General features: G+C 36.0%; 1 protein-coding gene across 1 annotated transcript in view; it reads left to right on the top strand.

The window, feature by feature from the left end:
• The window catches only part of LOC107302659 (cytochrome P450 4V2), a 30,151-nt gene extending 7,787 nt beyond the window's left edge, over positions 1-22,364 (top strand). Inside the window, exons 3-11 of the mRNA XM_015831780.1 lie at positions 1,525-1,610; positions 2,738-2,928; positions 3,533-3,602; positions 4,694-4,820; positions 6,563-6,754; positions 9,024-9,126; positions 18,560-18,694; positions 18,944-19,123; positions 21,713-22,364. Of these exons, the coding sequence (XP_015687266.1) occupies positions 1,525-1,610; positions 2,738-2,928; positions 3,533-3,602; positions 4,694-4,820; positions 6,563-6,754; positions 9,024-9,126; positions 18,560-18,694; positions 18,944-19,123; positions 21,713-21,885 (1,257 nt within the window). The 3' untranslated portion in view covers positions 21,886-22,364. The remainder of the gene's footprint in view (positions 1-1,524; positions 1,611-2,737; positions 2,929-3,532; positions 3,603-4,693; positions 4,821-6,562; positions 6,755-9,023; positions 9,127-18,559; positions 18,695-18,943; positions 19,124-21,712) is intronic.
• The last annotated feature ends 824 nt before the right edge of the window (positions 22,365-23,188 follow it).

Below are 23,188 nucleotides of genomic sequence, written 5' to 3'. Positions count from 1 at the left end.
CACCTACATCGTCCACAAGGGACGACTCGGGAACTCAACTCCTACCTCGGGCAGCTCACCTATCCCCCTATGCCCAGGGGAAAGGTATCAAGCCGTTTGACAGCTGATGCAGGCTGTCAAAACGGCTTTTACGCAGAAACAGGCGGGAGCAGCAAACAGCTGCGTCCAGCGAAGTCGCCTGCCACCGGAAGTCCCCCGAGGACATCTTGATTGTGCTCCCAAGGAAGAAAAAAATGAAGTAATTTCCCAAGCAGTGAATTCACAGCTGAGTTGTTTTGCCAGTTATTCCTCTTAAATTTCAGATAAACTAGCTGCCAACATCAATAGCTTCTTCCAAAGGTTCTCACTTTAATACAGGGTTATCAAACTGCCGGTCCGTGGACTGGATGCGTCATGCCAAAACCACGCCCACCCCATTGCCGGCAATGGAAAAAAAGTCGTGATACTGCTCTAATAAAAGGGCTTGTTTATAACAGGTGAGGTAATATCTCCAATAGGCCTTAAACTATTAGATATTCAAAGGCTAACACAAACCTGCAGTGAAACTACTTCATCAGCATAGATTTGAACACTTTCCAAAACAAACTTAACCACATGGATAAATAAGTTGGGTAACCACAGCCAGCATGTATGCAAAGCATTGTTATTGCACTGACCTTGCCAGACTAATCTTCCTTGGAGGAGGACCAGGTTGAGGAATCTAGCATCTCTGATACTGTGGAGCCAAATACCAGCTCTGGAAATTTGGATATAGATTCCATTGCTCCTGACTTCAATACTGAAATTTTGGATCTAGAATGGAAGACAGAATTCTTCAGTTTTCTTTTGTTAGATGTACTGAGCAGAATCTCAGACAAACTTGTTTTGAGAAGCACTGGAAAATAGATAAAATATCAGATGATTGAAAGAGAGTCAGTATAGTCCTTATTTGAAGAAGAATTTGAATAATACAGATCAGTCAGCATAAATCAATCAATCATCTTGAAAACAATCCAGTGATTAGCTGACTTTAATGTGTGAATTCTTATCAGACTAATCTTATTTAATTTTTTGATTAGGTCTTTAGTAGGTTATGAAAACACTTTTCATAAGCAAAGAAATTGTCAAAATAATTTTTGATGGTGTGATGAAGCAGTGGATTACAACTGAATGAATACATACTGCCTCAAAAAAAATTCTGATCAGATTGCAGACTGATATTCTTACTTGTACTGTCTAACATTTTTGTTAATTGTTTGGTTGAGCAGGTATAAGAAATGCACATTTGCATATAGCACAACATTAAGTGGAGTAGCTAATGTTCTGACTAATGCTAATGCTCTGGTATGAGATTAACCTTAAAACAATCAACATGGAATTTCTTTGATTTGCCTAATGAATGCCGTTTACAAGTTATCAGATTTTGGGCTATCAATACAAAATTCTGATTTTCTCTCCCATTTCACCAAAATATAAAGAGTGATAAAGCAGAAAATAGCAATTCCTGTTTATTTTAAAGTTACATAACTGTAGTGTGTTTTCCAGGTTGTCTTGCGTAGCTCAACATTTATTGAGAAGTCCAACCTCTATCAATTTCTTCAACCTTGGCTAGGAACAGGACTTCTAACAAGGTGAGCAAAATGTAACTCAACTATTTTGCAGTTAATTAAAGCATGTGCTTGACCCATGTGGTGGACCACTGTCTTGTGGAAATCTTAAGACCTGACTGAGCTATTACTTCTGTTCTTTAAGTCTCCCTGAAGATGTAAACACAATAGCAAAAGGAGGAAAAGAGACTAGATCTGAGATTGCTATATCTGAAATTATACCTCAAGTCCCCATACAAATGTATCAAAATGCTTCCCCCCAACCATTTTTTGGGATGCGATGCTATATAGATGTGTGATCTTAATGTATAGGGCCAGTGGTTAGGTACCAAGTCCTTTTTACGTTTACTCAATATCTGGTGCAGTTGGATTTTATGAAGAAAAGCAATATTTTGATTTAGTTTGTTTATGGAAGTCCTGAGTTTTATGTGTCAATCCTAAATGAGATTATAATATACTGAATTTATGGTTTTAGTTCTGGTTCTTCTGAAAGAAAGACCGCAAATTGGTAATTTAGACTAAATAGAAAAGAAATAGTGGGACAAAGTGGCTGGGTTCATGTATTGCCCTAGACTGCGATTTGCTGCTGATATTATACATCACATTAAATCCTAAATCCTAAATGAGATTATAACATACTGAATTTATGGTTTTAATTCTGGTTCTTCTGAGAAAATGACCTCAAATTGGTAATTTAAACTAATTAGAAATAAAATAGAGGGACAAAGTGGCTAGGCCATGATTTGCTGCTGATGTTATACATCACATTAAATAATTGTTATCAGAATAGGATTAAAGATACTAAAGGTTGAGGGGAGATGAGAGCAGAATCAAGATTCACTGTATGGGTGGACTTTAACCAGAACCCAAATGGATTGCTTTTTTAGTTACTAATAATACCCACTTGTTGAGATTATATAGCACAGCACTGCAGTTAATCTACAATGGAAGTAAATCTTTTCTAAACTCCTTGTTGAAGCTTTAAGACTACAAGTATGAGTCCAGAGTTCTGAAAGTTGTTATATTGTAATGAAGACTCCTGAAACCAGCCTTCTCCAATCTGGAAACCGTCCAGATCTGTAGATTTCCTTAAAATTCCATAGGCTTCATGACTAGGACAATCGTAGTATTTTTAATTCTTTGTTTTACAGCACTGGGAAAAAATGGCACTCCAGAAGAAAAATGTTAACTCCAACTTTCCATTTCACAATCTTAGTAGATTTCTTTGAGGTGATGAAGGAACAAGCCAATATCCTTGTTCAAAACCTCGAACAACACCTGGACAAAGATCCATTCAACTGTGCTTTATACATTGCATTATGCACCCTGGATATAATCTGTGGTAAGCTTTGATTATTGTCTAGTAACACTATATAAAAAGCTAAAATAATTGAAGTCTAAAAATCCATCTACCGGTATTTATGTTACAGAAAGAAACTTATTATGATATATGACAACAAGATAGCAACTTTTTTCTGTTGACCCAAAGAGAAATACTTTCCAGTATTTCTTTTACAGGACCTTAATCTCAGAAACCAGGAGGAAGGCTGAGACAAGAATTCCTTCTGAATGGAGCTCTGCAGAATTCAAATACCTCAAAGAAACCAACAAAACAAACACAAATATTCTGTTTCACACTGCATTAAGTTAAATCTGGACAACTATTTGTTTGGAAACAAATTAACTCAGCCCTCTAAGCTTGTGAATGTCATGAATTTAATCAGCATCTGGATTCATACATTACTCCAAATTCAGGTTGCTTAACCATGGCTTACTGAATGAATCACAATTGCTTGAGTCCTTAAATATGCTAAATCAAAATTCTAAGGATTATGAACTCATTGCTTGAACTCACAAGAGATACCAAGTTAAAACTAGACAACCTGTATTATGGGTTTGTTTGCATGTGAACTAGGCCACAATCTGCCACATTTCTTTTTCTCTAGAAACAGCTATGGGCAAAAATATTGGTGCACAAAAGAACAAAAATTCAGATTATGTCAAAGCTGTCCAAAGGTAAGTATAAAGATGATGACATATTCCAATAGACAGTTATAAATTAATGAAGTCCAGTTAATGAGTCCCAGACTGACAAATTAGTTTACATATATAGATTGTACAACTCCTATTCCAACATTATGCAAAAATGAGTCAAAACTACTTGAGCATTTTATAACCTGTTGAACAAACTATAAGTCAAATGGGCTAATGCATAATTGGTGGCTACAAAATAAAGTTATGGCAGAAGACCAAGCCAGCTAAATGTCGGTCATAATTAGTCCATTATCTTCTAGTCTTTTAACATTTAACTAAAAGTACACTATGCAGTCACATAACAAACACTACATGCTAAGTTCTTAGTGTTCCCTGACTTTGTTTCTCTTCTGAAAATGTCTTATTACCAGACATAAGTAATATCATTAAAACATATAAATAGCCAGCAAACTCAATTTCTCCATGCACTGATGATGTTACCTAGTCTGCAAATAAAATATCTGGAGGAAGAGGAGAAACCTCAGAAGAAGAAAGAACCCAACAACTTAAACCTGAGGTGCATATATTCTCCATTGTGGCCTTAGAGTTTAAGCAGCACTTAAAACAATTGAGCAAGAGAGTGTGAAACATCCAAAGGTTTCAGGGTATCTTAGAAGGTCTTTTTAAAAGTGGGTTTTTAAAACACTGCAGTTGTTAAATTGATACAGTACTTGTAATTTGCCTCACATACAAGCTGCATCTTCATAACCATTCTGTCTTTCCCCACTTTCCTACCTATTCTAATTTCATCAGTTTATGATGTATCTGATGAAGTGACTGGAGTTCATGAAAGCTTGTGCTTTTTAATAAAACTTGTTATTTTGAAAAAGTGCAACCAACTCCTGATTTTTGATACTATACACTAACACATCTATAATGACTACTTTTGGTTTTATTATAGGTGGCTTAACAATTTTAGTAATTTGGTAATTTAGTACATGTGTGTGTTTCAGTAGATTTTATTTTGTTATAAAATTTAATTCAACTTTGGTCACTGACAATAAAGTATAATTAATATGCAGTTGATACAATTTTTTATAAAAGTATTATAACTTTGTTGTTTGTTACTCTAGTATGAGTGATCTAATTCATCATAGACAGAAGTCACCATGGCTTTGGCCCAACTTTTTGTACAATATGTCTGGAAAAGGAAAGCAACATTACATGAACCTGAAGATACTTCATAGCTTTACAGATAAAGTGAGTTCCAAAATGCCTCGTCATGTTACAGCTTGTGGAATTATTTCTATCCAGCTTTGCAGTCATGCTTCTTTTAGATTCATATTTGACATTCATCTGAGTATTAGGCCTGGGGGAGGTGGCCTCATTTCATCTTGATGAGAAGCTTTGCACCATGGAGACTATATGTTTCTTCTGCCTTAGAGAGGCAGCTATTTAGTTTGTGTCACTTCTGGGATTTCTCTCCCTGTTCCACCAATAGCAACTCCAATAGTTCTCTGAGGTAACTGAGAGACATCCCAAAAGCTGTGCAAAGCACAGCAATGCAGCACGTTTGCTTTTAGAAACCATGAACGAGGTGGGGAGGGTTGGTTTGAGGGAAAAGCTTTGAAGGAATGAACCTTTATCAGTGAAACACCATCAGTATTTGAAACATTTCATCTGATTCATTGTATTTTTTTCTGTTACTTCAGTAAAACAGCTTTTTAAAATGTATTTCCTATTTTAGCTTTATAGAAGCTGAAGGTTTAAGAAATAATGACCAAATCATCAAATGTCTATTGTTCTTTGTGGTTGTATCACAGTTTGAATCTAGAGCTTCTTGGGCCAGTAATTTAGCCTATCTAAAACTTACTATTACTGCTCTGTCACCACTAGAAAAGTCTCTATATGTGGGTATAAAGGGGATTTGGGGTATTTTCCTAGTACTCAGAAAAGCCCTTTGTCTACCCTTTCATTGATGACCAAGTATTTTAGGGTTGATTTTTGAGTTCAGCTTTTTGTCTGAATACTGAGCAGGTATAAGATTTTAGGGAATCTGAATTTCCATACAATGTTCAGAGATTTAGATATATCCCTAAATTTGGTAGATAAAGGTAGGTAGGTAGGTAGGTAGGTAGGTAGGTAGGTAGGTAGGTAGGTAGATAGATAGATAGATAGATAGATAGATAGATAGATAGATAGATAGATAGATAGATAGAATACAACCTTGAGGTTGGTGAGCATCTTAAAGGTCCTTCCCAATCCTTTAAAACTTTTTTAACTTTTAACTTACAGCACCAACTTCTATGAGTTTTTCAGTATACTGATGAATGGAACAAAGGGTCCTGTTCTTTGAGATCCAGTTGTTTTTCTATTCAGATTGATTTCACAGAACAATTGCTTGATTTGTAGCTTGATCCTGATCCTACATGTTAAGTAGGAAGGAAATGCCCATCTAGGTCTGCCTAAAGCTGGTGGTTGCATTTTCCCTTTATTTACCATCAGAATGCATAATTCTTCTCTTAAGGAATGGCAGATATTGCTCATTACAGGTAGTTCTCGACTTACAACAGTTCATTTAGTGACCGTTCAAAGTGACCATGGCACTGAGAAAAGTGACTTATGACCATTTTTATCTCCATTGTTATGTAATCAAAATTCAGATGCTTTGCAACTGACTCACATTTATGATGGTTGTAGTGCCTAAGGGTCAGGTGATCACCCTTTGTGACCTTTTGACAAGCAAAATCAATGGGGGAGTCAGATTCATTGCAGTTGTTAAGTTAGTGTTACTAACTTAACAGCTGCAGTGATTCATTTAACAACTGTGGTAAGAAAGATCATAAAATGGGCAAAGTTCACTTAACAATTGTCTCACTTAGTAAGAAAAATTGTAGGCTCAGTTGTGGTAAGTTGAGGACTACCTCAACTTTTGCATGGTGCTGCACATAGCATATCTTGAATTATATATAATAAATGGTATTTTCTCTCCACTATCTAAGATTATTGAAGAAAAAGTGTGCAAAATAAAGCAACAGGAGCAATATCAAAATGGTGCTGCCAGCAGCAATCACCTAAGAAAGAACAAAGAGAGGAAAGCTTTCCTTGATATGCTTCTGAATGCCAGAGATGAAGATGGGAATAAGTTAAGTGACATCGATATACGAGAGGAAGTGGATACATTTATGTTTGAGGTATAGAATGATCAGAACACAACTGCAAAGAGATCATTGGAAATCAGATCATTTCTCTTTTGAATGCCACTGCTTTCCTCTCTAAGACTATAAATCATAATAAATTATTTTCTCTTAGGCTACCAGTTGTAATATGCTAACACTTAATCAATCAGGATAGTGCTGGAAAGGACCTTGGAGGTCTTGTAATCCAGCCCCCTTCTCAAACAGGAGACCCTATACTAGTATATTTCAGACAAGTAGCTGTCCAGTCCCTTCTTAAAAACCTCTAGTGATGAAGCACCCACAATGTCTGAAGGCAAGCTGTTCCACTGTTTAATTGTTCTCACTGTTAGGAAGTATCTCCTTAATTCCAGGTTGCTTCTCTCCTTGGTTAGTTTCCATCCATTGTTTCTTGTCTTGCCTTCTGGTGCTTTATAAAATAAATTGACCCCCTCATCCTTGTGGCAGCCTCTCAAATACTGGAATACTGCTATCATGTCTCCTCTAGTCCTTCTTTTCTCTAGACCAGCCATACCCAAATCCTGTAGCTGTTCTTCATATGTTTTTGTCTCCAGGCCTTTAATCATCTTAGTTGCTCTTTGCACTTTTTTCCAAAGTCTCAACATTTTTTTTGTAATGTGGTGACCCAAACTGGATGTAGTATTCCAGGTATGCCCTTACTAAGGTTTTATAAAGCGGTACTAATACTTCATGTGATTTTGATTCTATGTCTCTGTTTATACAACCAAGGATTGTATTAGGTTTTTTGGCTGCGGCCACATACTGCTTGCTCATGTTTAAGTGATCCTCCACTAGGACGCCAAGGTCCCTCTCACAGTTACTGTTTTTGAGCCAGATTTCTGGGAGTTGAAGTCCACAAGTCATAAAAGGGCCAAGTTTGAAGACCCCTGGCCTAATCTGTACTTGTACATTTGTTTTTTTCCTGCCCAGATATAAAACCTTGCTTTTCACCACATTAAATATCATTTTGTTGATAGGGCCCATTGTCCAAGTCTGTCAAGATCATTTTGGATCCTTGTCCTCTAGGGTGTTGGCAGTTCCTGCCAGCTTAGCATCATCTGCAAATTTGATGAGTTCCCCTTCTATTTCCTCATCTAAGTCATTTACAAAGATATTGAAGTGTACTGGGCCTAGGACAGAACCTTGTGGTACCCCACTGCTTCCTTCCATGTAGATGTAGTATCATTAAGGATGACTCATTGAGTATGGTTTGTCAGCCAGTTACAAATCCATCTGATGTTGATGCTATCTATCCCACATTTTTCTAGCTTACCAAGCAGTAGGCTGTGGTCTACTTTGTCAAATGCCTTGCTTGATGTCTAAATATACTATGTCCACAGTTTTTTCACTGGTCTATAATTTGATCCCTTTGTCTAAGAATGAAATAAGATTGGTTTGCCAAGATCTGTTTTTAACAAACCCATGCTGCTACTAGTTATAACTTTATTTGTTTCTAGATTTTCACAGATCTGTTTTTTGATTATCTTTTCCAGTGTCTTCCCAGGTATTGATGTTAGGCTGATTGGACTGTAGTTTCCTGGGTCTGTTTCCCACCCCCCTTTTTTTTGGAAGATGTTTGACAGTTACATGCAAACACAGGAACTCCCACATGCTTCCTTCTTTCAGTAAAAATAAAATAAATTAAAATTAAATAAAAAAATAAAACAGTATCTTGTTCCATGCTGCCCCATACTAATAGGGCTGTATTCACATTATATTGTAGACGAATACTTTGAGCATTTTGGGAAGCAAATGTAACAGCTATCCGCAAGTCTTTCATGAGATCAGCCTTAATGTTCAGTTGTCTATTTGTGGACAAATATATATTAAATAGTTAAAACACATAGTTCCTTTTAATCAAGCTACCTGTCTTTTTCGCCCCCTTTAAATTTTGGCACTTGGCTGCTAAATAAAAGTTTCTGTCATAATTGCTTTTTGTATTGTAATTTTATGTCGTCCTTCCAACATTGCTATTTAAAAGTAAAAGTATTGCTGTGAACCTGCCAAAGATAAGTATTGTGATGCCCGTTGATTTCAGGGAGATAATTGTGTGCCTGATTTTGGCTGAACTACTTCAATTGGCATACAATTATGCAGACTTCCTTGGCCTAATGATATTGAGATGTATCAGAGTGACAACTTCCATAATTCCCAACCAGCTTGGCTATTAGTGTTTGCAGTTGGTAATTGTATTATAACTCATTGACAAAATGCCAAGTTAAGAAATATGTAATAAAGGTTTATAGTTTGAAATTTCTCCTCCTAGGGTCATGATACCACCGCTGCTGCCTTGAGCTGGGCTATTTACTTACTTGCAAGTCATTCAGAAATCCAAAGAAAAGTTCACAATGAACTGGATGAAGTTTTTGGTAAATGTTTATTTCTTCTAAGCATTTTAGTATAATTTTGGGGTAGAATAGAATTCACATAGATTTTGTGTAAGCAGTCAGAAATATTATATCCAGAGGAATAAGGAACTCTGATAGCTGACATTTGAAAATTAATCTTGATCATTCATAAATATTATGCCTTTTGCCCATTAAGGTGAGTTCCACTCTTTTTCTTTAAGAGGAGCATCTGTAAAAAAACTTAACCAGTTTCCTTATTAACAATAACCACCAAAAAAACCAAATATCAATTTACTAGCCCCTGAGGCCTTAGAAAATGCTAGAAGAATCATAGGATGTATTATAATTATGCTAGATTTTTATGCTGGTGGAAATCTGTTATTAAGAAGTTCATGTTCTGATCTTTGAAGCTACAGTTCAGTCAAAATTGGTTTGGAAAATATTTTGAGATATAAAATCAAAATTTCTATTCCTGGAAAGATCCAAAACACTGTACATACATGTGGCAATAAAAGTGTTCGTATTTTTTTCTTTAATTAATACAGTCAGTTTAGCTATCTCTGCTAGCTCCATCAGTTTTTGTAATCATTCCTCTGTGTAGGAATCAATGTAGACTTCCATTTTTGAGCGTAGAGTAATCTTGCTGCTGTCAACATATATAACATCAAAGTTCCATATTTTTTTCCAGGTCTTTATCCATTAGCCCCCAAGAAAAAGTCTCTGGTTTTCTTTCTATATTTAGTTTAAGAATTTTCTGTATTAACATATGAATCCTACTCTAACATTTCTTGCTTTATCACATGTCCATCATAATCCTTTAAACATTTTTAATAACTTGTCTGGTGTTAAGTACCAACAGTACATCATCTTATAAAAGTTTTCTTTAGGTTTATAATTTAATATAAATTTTAATCCTTTATTACACATATTTTCCCATTATTCAAGCATTATATTATACCCAAAATTCCTTGCCCACTGAATCATACAATATTTTACTTGTTCAATTTCCAGATTTAAATTCAATAACATTTTGTAAACTTTAGCAATAATATGTTCATCACTACCGCACAGTAGGCTTTCCAATTCATTTTTAACAGAATTAAACCCATGATTCTTTTTATCTAACTTGAATCTTTCTTTCAATTGCTTATTGAAAGGCAGACATGATCTTCTGATTCTAACTCCTCCTTGGATTTGAGGGTAGGCTCACCCAGGTTGAAAGATATTATTTTACCATAAGTCCACCAAATTGGTCTCATCACCATCTGTTTTCTAAAAAAGGTTTCTTGTGGGGAAACCCAAAGTGGCATCTTCACAGAGAACTTTGTTTTATATTTAATCCAACTCTTAAAATGGTATGCCTGGTAAAATGATTATTAAAATCAACATTAACTTTGTCATACCACAGACAGCCATGCCAACCAAACCTTACTTCATGGCCTTCTAGGTCCAGTAACCTCATATTCTGAAGGTTCACCCATTCTTTTAGCCAAACCAAACAACAAGTATCAAAATACAGTTTCAAATTGGGTAAACCCAAACCTTCTCTTTCCTTAGCATCTTGCAATAATTTATATCTAATTCTTGGGTTTTTTCCCCTGCCATATAAACTTAGAGATATCCCTCTGCCATTGTTTAAACGGAGTTTCAGTTGCAAGTATTGGTAATGTTTGAAACAGGAAGAGCATCTTTGGTAAAACATTCATCTTTAATCACAGAAATTCTACCCAATAATGATAAATGCAATTTGTCCCATCTTAATAAATCTTTTTTGATATCATTCCAGAGTGGCACATAGTTATTTTTAAATAAGTTTATATTTGAATTTGATAATGTAACCCCCAAATATTTCACCTTTTTCTCAACCCTAAAACCCGACTTTTTAGTCAATATATCACCATCCTGTGCAGTCATATTTTTAATCAACATTAATGTTTTCTGCTTATTAATTTTAAAACTGGCTAAGGACCCAAACTCATTTAGTTTCCTCATCAAGTATTGTATGTTATTTTTTGGGTCTTACATAAATATCAACAAATCATCAGTAAAGGCCCTCAATTTATAAACTTCCTTCTTAACATTTATACCTTTTATTTTTTTTGTCTTGCCTGATATCTCTATTCAGGACTTCCAGCACCAAGATAAACAATAGTGGAGACAGCGGACATCCTTGTCTTCTACCCTTTCAGATTTCACATGAGTTAGTTAGATTGCCATTAATAACAATTTTTGCTTGCTGTAATGTATAAATAGCTTTAACCCCTTGAATAAATTTTTCCCCAAAGTGCATTTCTTGTAGAACTTTAAACATAAAGACTCAATTTAAGGCCTTCTCAGTGTCTAGGGATATTAGAGCTGCCTGTTGTTCATTGTGGTATTGTAGATATTCAATAATATTCAAAACCATTCTCACATTATTCCTTAGCTGTCTTTTTGGCAGAAAGCCAGCTTGGTCATCGTGAATATATACCTGTAAAACGTTTTTTACTCTTTCTGCCAAAATTGCAGCAAATAGCTTATAATCCTTATTTAATAATTAGATTGGTCTGTAATTCTTTATCATTGTGGCATCCTGACCCTCCTTCGGAAGTAACACAATATTAGCTTCTGACCATGTTGGGGGTATTTCCCCCCCGTAATATAACATTCGTTACATCCTTTAATGGCTGAAGGCCAGGAGCTTTACCTAATTTCATTTTTCTTATAGCTTCTGATATTTCAAAGGTAGTTATTGGGTCATTCATAAATTGTCTCTGGGCCTGTGAAAGTTTTGGCAAGTTTTGTCTAAGTAAAAAATAATCTATTTTTGACCTATCAAACTCCTGCATCCTATACAGATTAGAATAAAAATTATGAAAGGATTTTTTAATCTGGTCGTTATCAGTTATTACTTTATTACCTTCACAATTTTTTTCAATCATTCTCTTTTTCCCTCTCCTTTCTTAGTCTATAAACCATCTCCCTGGTTTATTTGCAAACTCAAAATTTCTTTGTTTCACATAACAATTTTGTTTCTATTTCTTGGACTGTTAACATAGACAGTTGTTGGTGTAGCAAGTTAATTTGGTGCAGAATTTTAGGGTCCATAGGTGATTTTTGCAGTTCAATTTCTTTCTGTCTGATTGCATCGAATATCTTCTGGTCCTTTCCAAATATTTTTTTCTCTCTCTAACCGATTGTATTGTATAAAATAACCCCTCCTAACTGCCTTACTAGCCTCCCAAACCATTATTAGATCTGTCCCTTTACCTAAATTATTATCAAAATATTCATATCATTTCTTTTTACATTCTTTTACAGTTATCTCCTTTTGTAAAATAGATTCATTCAATCTTCATCTATAACTCAAACTCTTTTTTTCTGAGGACCAAAAACAACTGGCTTATGACCAGAAAAGGATTTAGGTAGAAGATCAACTTTCAAAATTCTATTTCCTCAGTTTTTAGAGGTTAATATCATATCAATCCCTAAGAAGGATTTGTGCCTTTCTGAAAAAAAAGTATATTCTCTTACGGAGCCATTTTTAATGCTTCCATGAGTCTATTGGTGTTAAATTGTCCATCATTTCAAAAACTGACTTTGGTGGTTTGCCCTGGGATGGTTTGATCCCTTTAGTAGATGTTCTATCCCAAAGTGGTGAAATCACTCCATTCCAATCCCCCAGCATAAACCAATTTTCATATGAACAAGGCAAAAGTTAGTCCATTAGATACTAAAAAAAAAATGTTTTCCCCCTCATTTGGCACATATAGTCTAATCACTGTTGATTTTATTCCATTTCATTCAATTTCCACAATTACAAATCTATCGTATTCATCTGATAAAAGTAACCTAGGTTTAAATTGGGGTTTTATATATAAACCCACTCCATTTATCTTTTTTCCCCCAGCAGATACAATATTCTCCTCTAGTCTTTTATTTATTAGGTATTTGTCATCTTTTTTAATATGTGTTTCTTGAAGACAGATTATATCAGCATTAAGTTTTCTCAAATAATGAAATACTTTTTTACGTTAAATGGGGCATTAGCCCCATTGATATTCCATGTAACAAGTTTACTTTCCATCTTTAAATGAAACATCAGATTCCTATATAGATATCTCAGTCATCTCTTCTTCAATGTCTGTTTTTCGAAGCTGGTCTGCTTCCAAATACTTATCCATCTCCATCTCATTACCTAATTCTGAAAATAATTTATGTCTGCTCAAAAACTCCTTAGCTTTATCTAAGGAGTTCAATCGAAATCTTTGTTCCCAGTATGTAAGTGTCACCCCCTCAAGCTTATCTCAACGAAAGGGAATTTTTCCTCATCTTCAGAATATCTGTAAAGAATGAATAGGCTTTCCTTTTTTTGCAAAATTCTTATGGGAATTTCCTTCAAAATAATTATGTCTACATTTTCCATTCGTAATTTCGCTTTAAAATGACAATTTAGAATGCAGTCTCTTGTTGTTTTTCTCCCAAAGTGCACCAAAACTTCCCTTGGCAATTTTCTCATAACAGCAAATCTCGAATTCAATCGATACACCTTGTCTATATCCAGATTGAGACTTTTTTCATCACAATCTATTAACGCAGCCAAAGCTTTAATCATGCTTGCTCTGATATCCTCTCCAGGTTGTTCAGGAATTGCTCCGAATCTTAATTGAAATTCCTTAGCATGAATTTCCAGAATTCTCTCATTTGCTCAGTTTCCAAAAAAATATCATGTTTACCAACTTTGTCTTCTAAATTTCAGACCTGGCCTTCACCTTGTATCTAATCACAAAATTCCTTTACCAATGTATCAATTTTTGATTCAAGCTTAGTTCCCATCACCTGTATAGCCCGTATAGCCTGTATAGCTTCATGTGTTTTGGCTGTATATCCATCCATAAAAGATCTAAAAAATTCCACATCTCTGTTCTTTTGCCGGTCGCCATCATTCTAGGGTCTTTGGCTCCTTCATGTGGTCAAACAGTACCACTACAATAAGAACAGTTTCTCTTTGTCTACTACTAGAGCAGTGGTTCTCAACCTTTTTAATGCCGCGACCCCAACTGGTCGTAAGTCAAGGACTAAACCGGTCATAAGTCGAGGACTAAACTGGTCGTAAGTCGAGGACTACCCAACTGGTCGTAAGTCAAGGACTTTCCCTGCCCGGGAGCGCCGCACATGCGTGGTTCCGCCCCCTGCACCGGCTGAGGCGTAGCTGGCAAGCGGCAGAGACAGAGCAGGCCGACCACCAGCTGGCCCAGCCCAAGGGAGGTAAGGCACCCGCCAGAAAAGGGGCAAAAAATGGCGGACAAAAAAAAATGGCGGACAGCCTTGCTTGGCGACCCCTGTGAAATGGTCGATCGACCCCAAATGGGGTCCCGACCCACAGGTTGAGAACCACTGTACTAGAGCAAACAGAGGTGAGAAGTGAAATCAAACCTATTTCTCCCCCTCCTTACAGCCAAACAAAACAGAGAAGGTTTAATTTAGAGATAAGAAAAAGTTCAGCAGAGTCTGTTAGATAAGTACTTCTCCAAGAGTTTTTTAAATCCAAAGTTTCAAAATAAAATCCACCATGTTCACAAGCTTCTTTAGTTTGGCTCGGATATTCAAACACCTCCCTCGCCCTATTGAAATCCCAAAGCCACAGAAAAGACAATGATTCCACAAAAAGGAAAAGGCAGGTTGCAACCAGAGGAAGCCTCTTTTAAACAGAAAAGGTAAATATACAGAAACTAGTGTCTAAGATGCGGAGACAGATTTTTATGTCCATATCAAAATGGCTGACTCCTCCACAGTGAACTTGTGTCTTGGTTGCCCAGCCCCCAGTTAGAGACTCACCAGATCACTTCTTCTTCCAGAAGCTTTCTGAGAGCACCCAACTGTCCAGGGGAGCAAAAGGGTTGATTTCCAGAACTTCCCTTTTCTCCAGAGAGGTTTCTTCTGCCTTAGAAAACTTTCTAAAGCATTTAATTATGGAGGAGTCTGTAGCAATCTAAAAGATTGTGACCTTCAAATCTGGTGAATTCTGCCTCTTCTAGATTTTGTACTTGAGGTGGAAAAAAAATAAAATTTTGATTGTGGGCTTTACCAGTTAGATAGATTTGATGTTATTGAAAAAGGCTAGTTTATATTATTTTGTAAAAGTAAAAAGTTGAGGTTTGAAGTTGATACTCTATTCCCCTTACCTCACTTCTCTACTCCCTTTTCCCTTCCTCATCTTTTCCACTATTTACTTTGTATTTCGATTGTATCGTATATTATGAACTAATAAAACTTTATAAACAAAACATTACATACATCATGTGTTTGTTTTGGGGATGAGCAGCATTATAAAGCACAGAAAAAGAGCAAGAAATAGAGTAGTAAGGCATTAAAAAAGATGAAAAAGAAATACAGCTCATTCCAGTTTACCTAACAACCATCCTTGTTTCAACCAGTTCTATGCCATTTCTATGTTGTCTTTTGTTCTTTAAGCAAAGGTTTAAATGAAGAGGCAGAAAGACACACTTGTATGAAGTCATTTAACTTCTTTTGACAAGCACCTATTCTTCAGACCACATTTCCCCATCTTTAGAAACAATTTCCTAAAGATTTTATCTAATCTTTAGTTAATGTTCTATCAAAGTACACAAATTCATCTATTTACTCTATTTTTTTTATTTTCTAGGTCTAAGTTTCAATCATCCATTTTCTCTGTCAAACACAACCAATTGGCTTTTGATACACTACTTTTCAGATACAAATTCCTTGTCAAAACATATAATCTATATAAAATTTGCTGCAAAACATTGGCCAGCGACACAGTATTATCTGCAACAAAAATGCACAAATATTCATGTCCCCAACTTCAAATATGTTTTCAATATCATCACATTCATTATTTGTCATAAATACACTGAACAGTCAGTGGAACATTACATATCCTTGAATTACTGTCTGCTTAATGCTGAATCATTCACTAAGCATTATATTGATTTCCACCCATGCTTTACCCTGATGATAGTCTTGTCATATTTAGCAATAAGTCTTTAACTCTACAATCTATATACTACTAAAACTCTTATTGTCATGACTTTTAACTGGATGAAATTGTGCATCATAGGGCAACAATTTTTGAACCAAGGTTCCTCAAGTAGGTTAACTTAAAGGATGTGTCCAAAATCTGAGATCCATGACTCCTGACGAAATGAAATCTGGAAATGTTGTGGCAGCTTTAGTGCTACTGGCCGCCATAGTCACATAACTTTATTTTAAATTTAGTGGCAGTTTCTCAGCCAGTCTTGCAATTCCTCATTCTCTTCCCCAATTAACTGCAACCACTTACCTGCCTGCTGGAAAGCGGGGAGGGGAGGGAAGGAAGGAAGGAAGGTAAAGACAGAAGGGAGGGAGGGAGAAATGAAGAAACGAAGAAAGAATGGAAGAATTCTGGTGCTCCCTGTCAGATTCCCACAAGGAAACTCAATGAATAAGCTGATGGGAAGTCGGAAGTTGCTTCTTCTTCCACTGCTCTTTTACTCGCCCTTGTTTCTCTGTTTAGGTAAGGAAATATCTCTGAAATGATGACTCAGCAGGGCATGAGTTGTCTACTATAAAAAGTATAAACTTCAATAGATTTGTGTTCCAGCTCTACAATCAAAGCAAAAGATCTTTTTCTAAGAAGATATTTACCAAACTATTCTCATTCATTCTAGGACTACTGGCCCCAAAATCTATCTAATGTCATAGAATCATAGAATTGGAAAGGACTATCCGATATATTACTACTTTATGAAGGAGAATATAGTGGGACATCCAGTCAAAATCTTTGTTGAGTTCTAGGTTTGTGACAGTTCCTAATCTATTAAGCTAGCAACTTTATCAAAAGAAGCAGATAATGTTAGCCTGGCATTATTTGTTTGTAACAAACCCATGCTGGTTCCTGTTAATTTTAGTTGCCTATATAAGGTCTCAGAAACATGATGTTGATAATCTCTTTGAGGACATTGCCCAATGTAGATGTCAAACTCTGTAATTTCCCAGTTCCTCTGTCTTCTCCTTTTTGAAGAAAGGGAATGGCATTTGTTCTCCTCTAGACTTTTGGGCCTTCACAGTCCTCCAGGTATTCTCAAAGATTATTAAGAGTGGCTTGAGAGATACTCCATCTTACTTTGGAAATGTGAATTTAATTAAATGAGCTAAGTTTATCCTGTAGTCTATCCTGAGTTGCCGTTCCTTGTTTCCCAGTGGCATAGCAATGACTAACCAGGGCTCCATTTCTCTTCTGAGAAAAGACAGTTGCAAACGAAGAGTCAAAAAGTTCTGTTTCTCACTTTCACCCATCGCTGCTTCAACACTTTCTCCTCTTAATGGACCTATAGTCTCTTTTCCTTTCCTTTTATTTCTAGCATATCAAAGAACCTTTTTTTTTTTTTGCTGTTTTGGGTATTTCACAAACATCAGCTTGTTTTGAACTTTAGCTTTTCTGACAGAGTTTTTATGATTTCTAGAGACTAACCTGTATTTTTTTTTTAGTTATGTTTCCTCTCATTTCCTCTTCAGTGTTTTATACAACTCCACATGCTGGTCTCTTTATATTCCTTGTGGGAATTGTTTGCAACTGTGCTCATTTAATAGAATTTCTCATCCTTCTTGGACACTTTTATCTTCTTTTATCTTAAGGTACTTTCCCTGAAATCTATTATTTCACTATCACCATTCCCTAGGTGAGACTGTCACCAGCCTCTTAATTCCTACTTTAATAGACATCCACAACACTCCAGATAACACCAATTTATACCCAAATCATAGATTTTTCCCTTTCATTCATAATTAAGGCCATATCTTTTCTTTTTGACATATATTCATCAATTCTATTCCACAAGACAGACTCCCTTTGATCAGAACTATCACATATTTCCCCTTCTTTTAATTTAACAAATACACATCTTTATTTTTCTTTCTTTCATTTCATCTATTTTATTTTTCTCACATTCCAAGCTCCCGTAGACTACGCTCTTCATTAGATGGATCCATAGACTTTGATACAGAATTACAGAATAACAGAGTTGGAAGGGACCTTGGAGGTCTTCTAGTCCAGCTCCCTGTACAATTCTGAAAATTCTTTGATGAGCTTCCATTCATTACTTCTTGTCATGTCCTCAGGTGCTTTGGGGAATAAGTTGACTCCTCTGTGGCAGCCCCTCAAATATTGCTAGCTTGACTTCTCTTCATTAGGTAGACATGCCCAGTTCCTAGTCTTTATTCTGGTTAAACAAGGCTTTCATTTATCACTTTTTAAATAGATAGTATCTAAACTGGATGACCAGTCTTATGCCACAGACAGTGTTCTCTGGTAAGGACATTACCAGTCAGTTCTAACACATTTTGGCAACTACAGCTGCTTTACCACAGGCATGCAAATGTTTTTCTATCTGAGTTAATAACTCTTCTGTTGTGATTATCTTATTGAGCTAACATGCTTTTGCTCTTTTATCAGGTGATTCTGACCATCACATTACAATGGAAGATCTGAAAAAACTGCGATATCTGGAATGTGTCATTAAAGAAGCGCTTCGTCTTTTCCCTTCTGTTCCATTTTTTGCCCGTATTCTGAATGAGGAATGCCATATCAGTAGGTAGTCTGAACAGGTTGTAAGGAGAAGTTTTATGCTACTGAACTTTATCGACGTTAAGAGCCGTAATGGCGTAGTGGTTAGAATGCAGTATTGTAGAGTAATTCTGCTGACTGCCGACTGCCAGCATTTTGGCAGTTCAATTCTCATCAGCTTAGAGAGGACTGTAAAGCACTGTGAAATGGTATATAAGTCTAAGTGCTATTGCTATTGCTATCTTGGGGTGACAAACATTTGTTCTTTGGCAGGAGGATATAAGATACCAAAAGGGACTGATGTCATAATTCTGCCATATGCATTGCATAGAGACCCTGACAATTTCCCAGATCCAGAGGAATTCAGACCAGAGCGTTTTTTTCCTGAGAACTCCACTGGACGACACCCATATTCTTATATCCCTTTTTCTGCTGGGCCCAGGAATTGCATTGGTATGTACACAGAACAAAGTTGTATATCCCCTGGTTCTCTGAAGAATGATATGTCTTGTAATGATGATTTTTTTTCCCAAAGAAGAGGTAATCCTTACAACATAGATTAGAAAGGGAGCTTGGCGGTCTTCTACTCCAACCCCCTACTCAACCAGGAGTCTAGATTAATTCTGGATTAATGTCTGTCCAGATTAATTCTAGACAGATTCTAGATTAATTCTAGCATCTAGATTAATTGTAGATTAATGCCTGTCCAGTCTCTTCTTGAAAACTTCCCACAATTTCAAAGGCAAGCCGGTCCACTGATTAATTGTTCTTACGGTCAAGAAATTTCTCCTTCTAGGTTAGATCTCTCCTTAATGATCTTCCATCAATGATTTGTCCTGCCCTTAGGTGTTTTGGAGAATGTACCCCACCCCCTCTTCTCTGTGACAGCCCCTCAAGTACTGGAAGACTGCTATCATATTACCACTAGTTTTTCTCTTTGTTAGACAAGACAAACCTAATTTGATCAATCATTCATGGTATCATTTAGCCTCCAGACCCCGTATCATCTTTGTTCCTCTTTTCTGCACTTTTTCTAGGGTCTCAACATCTTCTTTGTATCTTGGTGAATTGATGCAGTATTCCAAATGTGGTCTCATCAGTGCAGTATAAACATTTGGAGTAACTCCTAGAAGTGTCACAATTCATGCTCGGTTTCTTGGAAGAAAGTATCAAGAAGAATCTCTCAAGGCATCATGCTTTAAAAGAATTATGGAGAAGCTATAGTTCAGTGGTTCTCAACCTGTGGGTCGGGACCCCATTTGGGGTCGATCGACCATTTCACGGGGGTCACCAAGCAAGGCTGTCCACCATTTTTTTTGTCCGCCATTTTTTTTGCCCGCCATTTTTTCCCCTTTTCCGGCGGGTGCCTTACCTCCCTTGAGCTGGGCCAGCTGGTGATCGGCCTGCTCCGTCTCTGCCGCTTGCCAGCTACGCGTCGGCCGGCGCAGGGGGCAGAACCACGCATGTGCGGCGCTCCCGGGCAGGGAAAGTCCTCGACTTACGACCGGTTGGGTAGTCCTCGACTTACGACCGGTTTAGTCCTCGACTTACGACCGGTTTAGTCCTTGACTTACGACCGGTTGGGGTCACGGCATTAAAAAGGTTGAGAACCACTGCTATAGTTAGTTTAGCTCATAGCTTTTAGGATTATTACGGTTAAAGCATTAGGTTAGAAACTGAATTCTAGTCTTGCCAGTCACTCTCTCTTAGCTCAACCCACTTCCCAGGAGAAAATAGGGGAGGAAGGAGTATTAAATATGTTTGCTGCTTTATTTATTAAATTTATAAAAAAAACCAAAGCAAATAAATAATTACAAGGATCTGGAACTTAGTCATATGAGGAATAATTAAAAGAAAACTAATATTTAACTTCTAAAAGAGGAGTCTAAGTCCAGAAATGAAAATACTCTACAAATATCTAAAAGCTGATATGTTTGAGAATTGTTTTCTTTAGAAGTTGAAAGCAGGTCAAATGGCAATGGAAGTATGTCCACATGGTTGAAGTTGATAAATAGTGGAGCATTTGCTTAGAACAGTGTTGGACATTCCTGGACTGGAGGTTTTCAAATGAGTCTTGGGGATCATGACTAAGCCACTGTTTCATGGAATCCTGCACTGAACAGAGATAGAAGATAATTTATACATTTCTTCTAATTCCTACAATTATTATAATACTTTTCTCTGTTTGTGATAAGGATAAAAATGTCCACAAGATATAGATAAAAAAGACACTCGGTGTATTTACTTACTTACTTACTTACTTACTTACTTACTTACTTACTTATTTATTTAACTAGTAATTACAATCTAATTTTTGCATTTTGCACTAGAAAAAAAAATAGGTCTGAGTCATTATATTGCTGAGATAGAACCAGCATCCATAATTTCCTTCAAAATGAATAATTTCTTTATAAATTAAGATTCATGTACTCATTGCTCCTTTCTTCTCTTCTGTATCTTTAAATGGAGCAGAGGCCTTTATCATCAAACAAACTTCATTGCTCATGATGTTAACATAGGGGTAATCATTATAATTTAACCATAGTTAATGAGAACAACCAAGTGCATAGATTATTCTTATTAATAGTTTTACCCGTTTGGTGATTTCAAAAAATTGCAACGTGTTTGAAAGCAATCGGTAGTGTACCCCAAAGATTCACGGACTCAGTAATATGATGGAATATCAATCCTCTGAGAAGTCCCACAGTGAAGAAATTGGCAGCTGAAGGGAATGTTAAAAGGATATAAAATTTATTTTCAATGTGTTTACTATAGTACAATCTACTTTCTATTACGCTGTTTTACTCAATGTGATGGCTTTGATTTGACATCTGCTTAATGATGCTAGAATACATCTCCTAATATCACTCAATGATGTTTTGGCTGAGCCATTATTGGAGTTTCATGTATTGTTGCAGCCTTAGTCAATGAATCTGAGACCATGATTATTGTTGAGTTACATTGAATAATTATTATCACTAAAGAATAAATATTTAGTACCACAGGTTAATTAATGCCATTATTTTTGAAACTCCTATATAGGTCAACGCTTTGCCCTGCTAGAAGAAAAGACAATTCTAGCAACCATATTGCGACATTTTTGGATTGAAACTAAGCAGACATGTGACGAAGTTGGTATGGCTGCAAAACTGATTCTTCGTCCAAGCAAAGGCATCTGGATTCAGCTAAAAAAGAGACCAACTCCAAGCTCTTAATATAAGAAACTACAGGAGTAGTACATTGGATCATTTCATCAATAAAAACTATGTATTTTGATGGATGGACAATAAAGATGACTGACAATGAAGAAAGTAACTTGCTTTTAGAAAACAATTACAATCAAAGAGTTTTGTGATTGTGGACCAATGCTCAAAATAACTATACCAAAGCAAAATAAAATGCATCAATCACTATACATCACTATACATCACTATATATACATAGGGCTTTATAATAGTATAGTAATATAACAATTATCAAGGATGTTATGCTAAACCTGCTACTGCTATGTTAGATCATTTGTTCTGCTCATGAAATTTCTCATTAAAGGTTCATGATTGAAATTAGAAGTCGTGAGGAAAGCAAAGAGTAGGAATAAATTGGAAATTGCATTGGGGTGAAATAAGAAATGGAGTTCTTCAAGAATTTCTACTGCAATCAAGTGTCTTTTAACTTGTTAATAAATGATCTTGACTTAGAGGTAAGCAGTGAGCTAGTAATCTATAAACTGTAATACTACCAATAAAGAATAATACTATTAATCAAATACTGTTAATAAAATAATATATATTTGAGTGCATGTATGTACCAGTATGTATGCACACACACACACATTCACACGCACTCAATAATATATGTAGTAAATCTCTCTATATAGTAGATCTATCAATACTAGATGTATAATACTATTATTCAAAATCAATTTTGAAGAGTTCCAGAAGTCTTTAAACTCACTAAATTCAGTGAAAAGAAAAGAAAAAAAAGCTTCAGGATCCAAATGACTCATGAAACTAATTCAATGTATACAGTCATTGTATTAGTTGCAAAAGTACCCAGGAAAGGTTTTGAAGCCATAGAGAAAATCTTGTTTTCCAAGTCTCAATTTCTAATGAGGATGAATACAATAATGTAGTGGGGCCTGGTTGTCAGTAACTTCAGTCTAAGTATAAAATAATTAACTGGGGTCAAAGACTTTAGTTTTGTGTGTTGATTGGCCCCGAACTGTCTGCAACTAGAGAGGAAAAATATTTTGGGATCATAGTTAATAGCTCAATGAAGGTATTCTGCAACTATGAAAAAAGCAAATTGTTGAAAAAGCTTGACAATAAAATAGCCAATGTTGCAATATAAACCTACAAATGCATATGTCTGTAACTTGAACACTACACATCTTGCTGCTACATTTGAAAAATAATGTTATAGGGCTAGAAAACTAAGGGAAAAGGTAATCTAGACCAGGGATTCACAACCCCCGGGTCATGGGCCACTCCTGGGCCGTGAGCCATTCGGAACCAGGCC

Source organism: Protobothrops mucrosquamatus, unplaced genomic scaffold (genome assembly GCF_001527695.2).
Source record: "Protobothrops mucrosquamatus isolate PMUCROS unplaced genomic scaffold, P.Mucros_1.0 scaffold_280, whole genome shotgun sequence".
Lineage (NCBI taxonomy): Eukaryota > Metazoa > Chordata > Lepidosauria > Squamata > Viperidae > Protobothrops > Protobothrops mucrosquamatus.
This window is presented reverse-complemented; position numbering and strand designations above follow the sequence as displayed.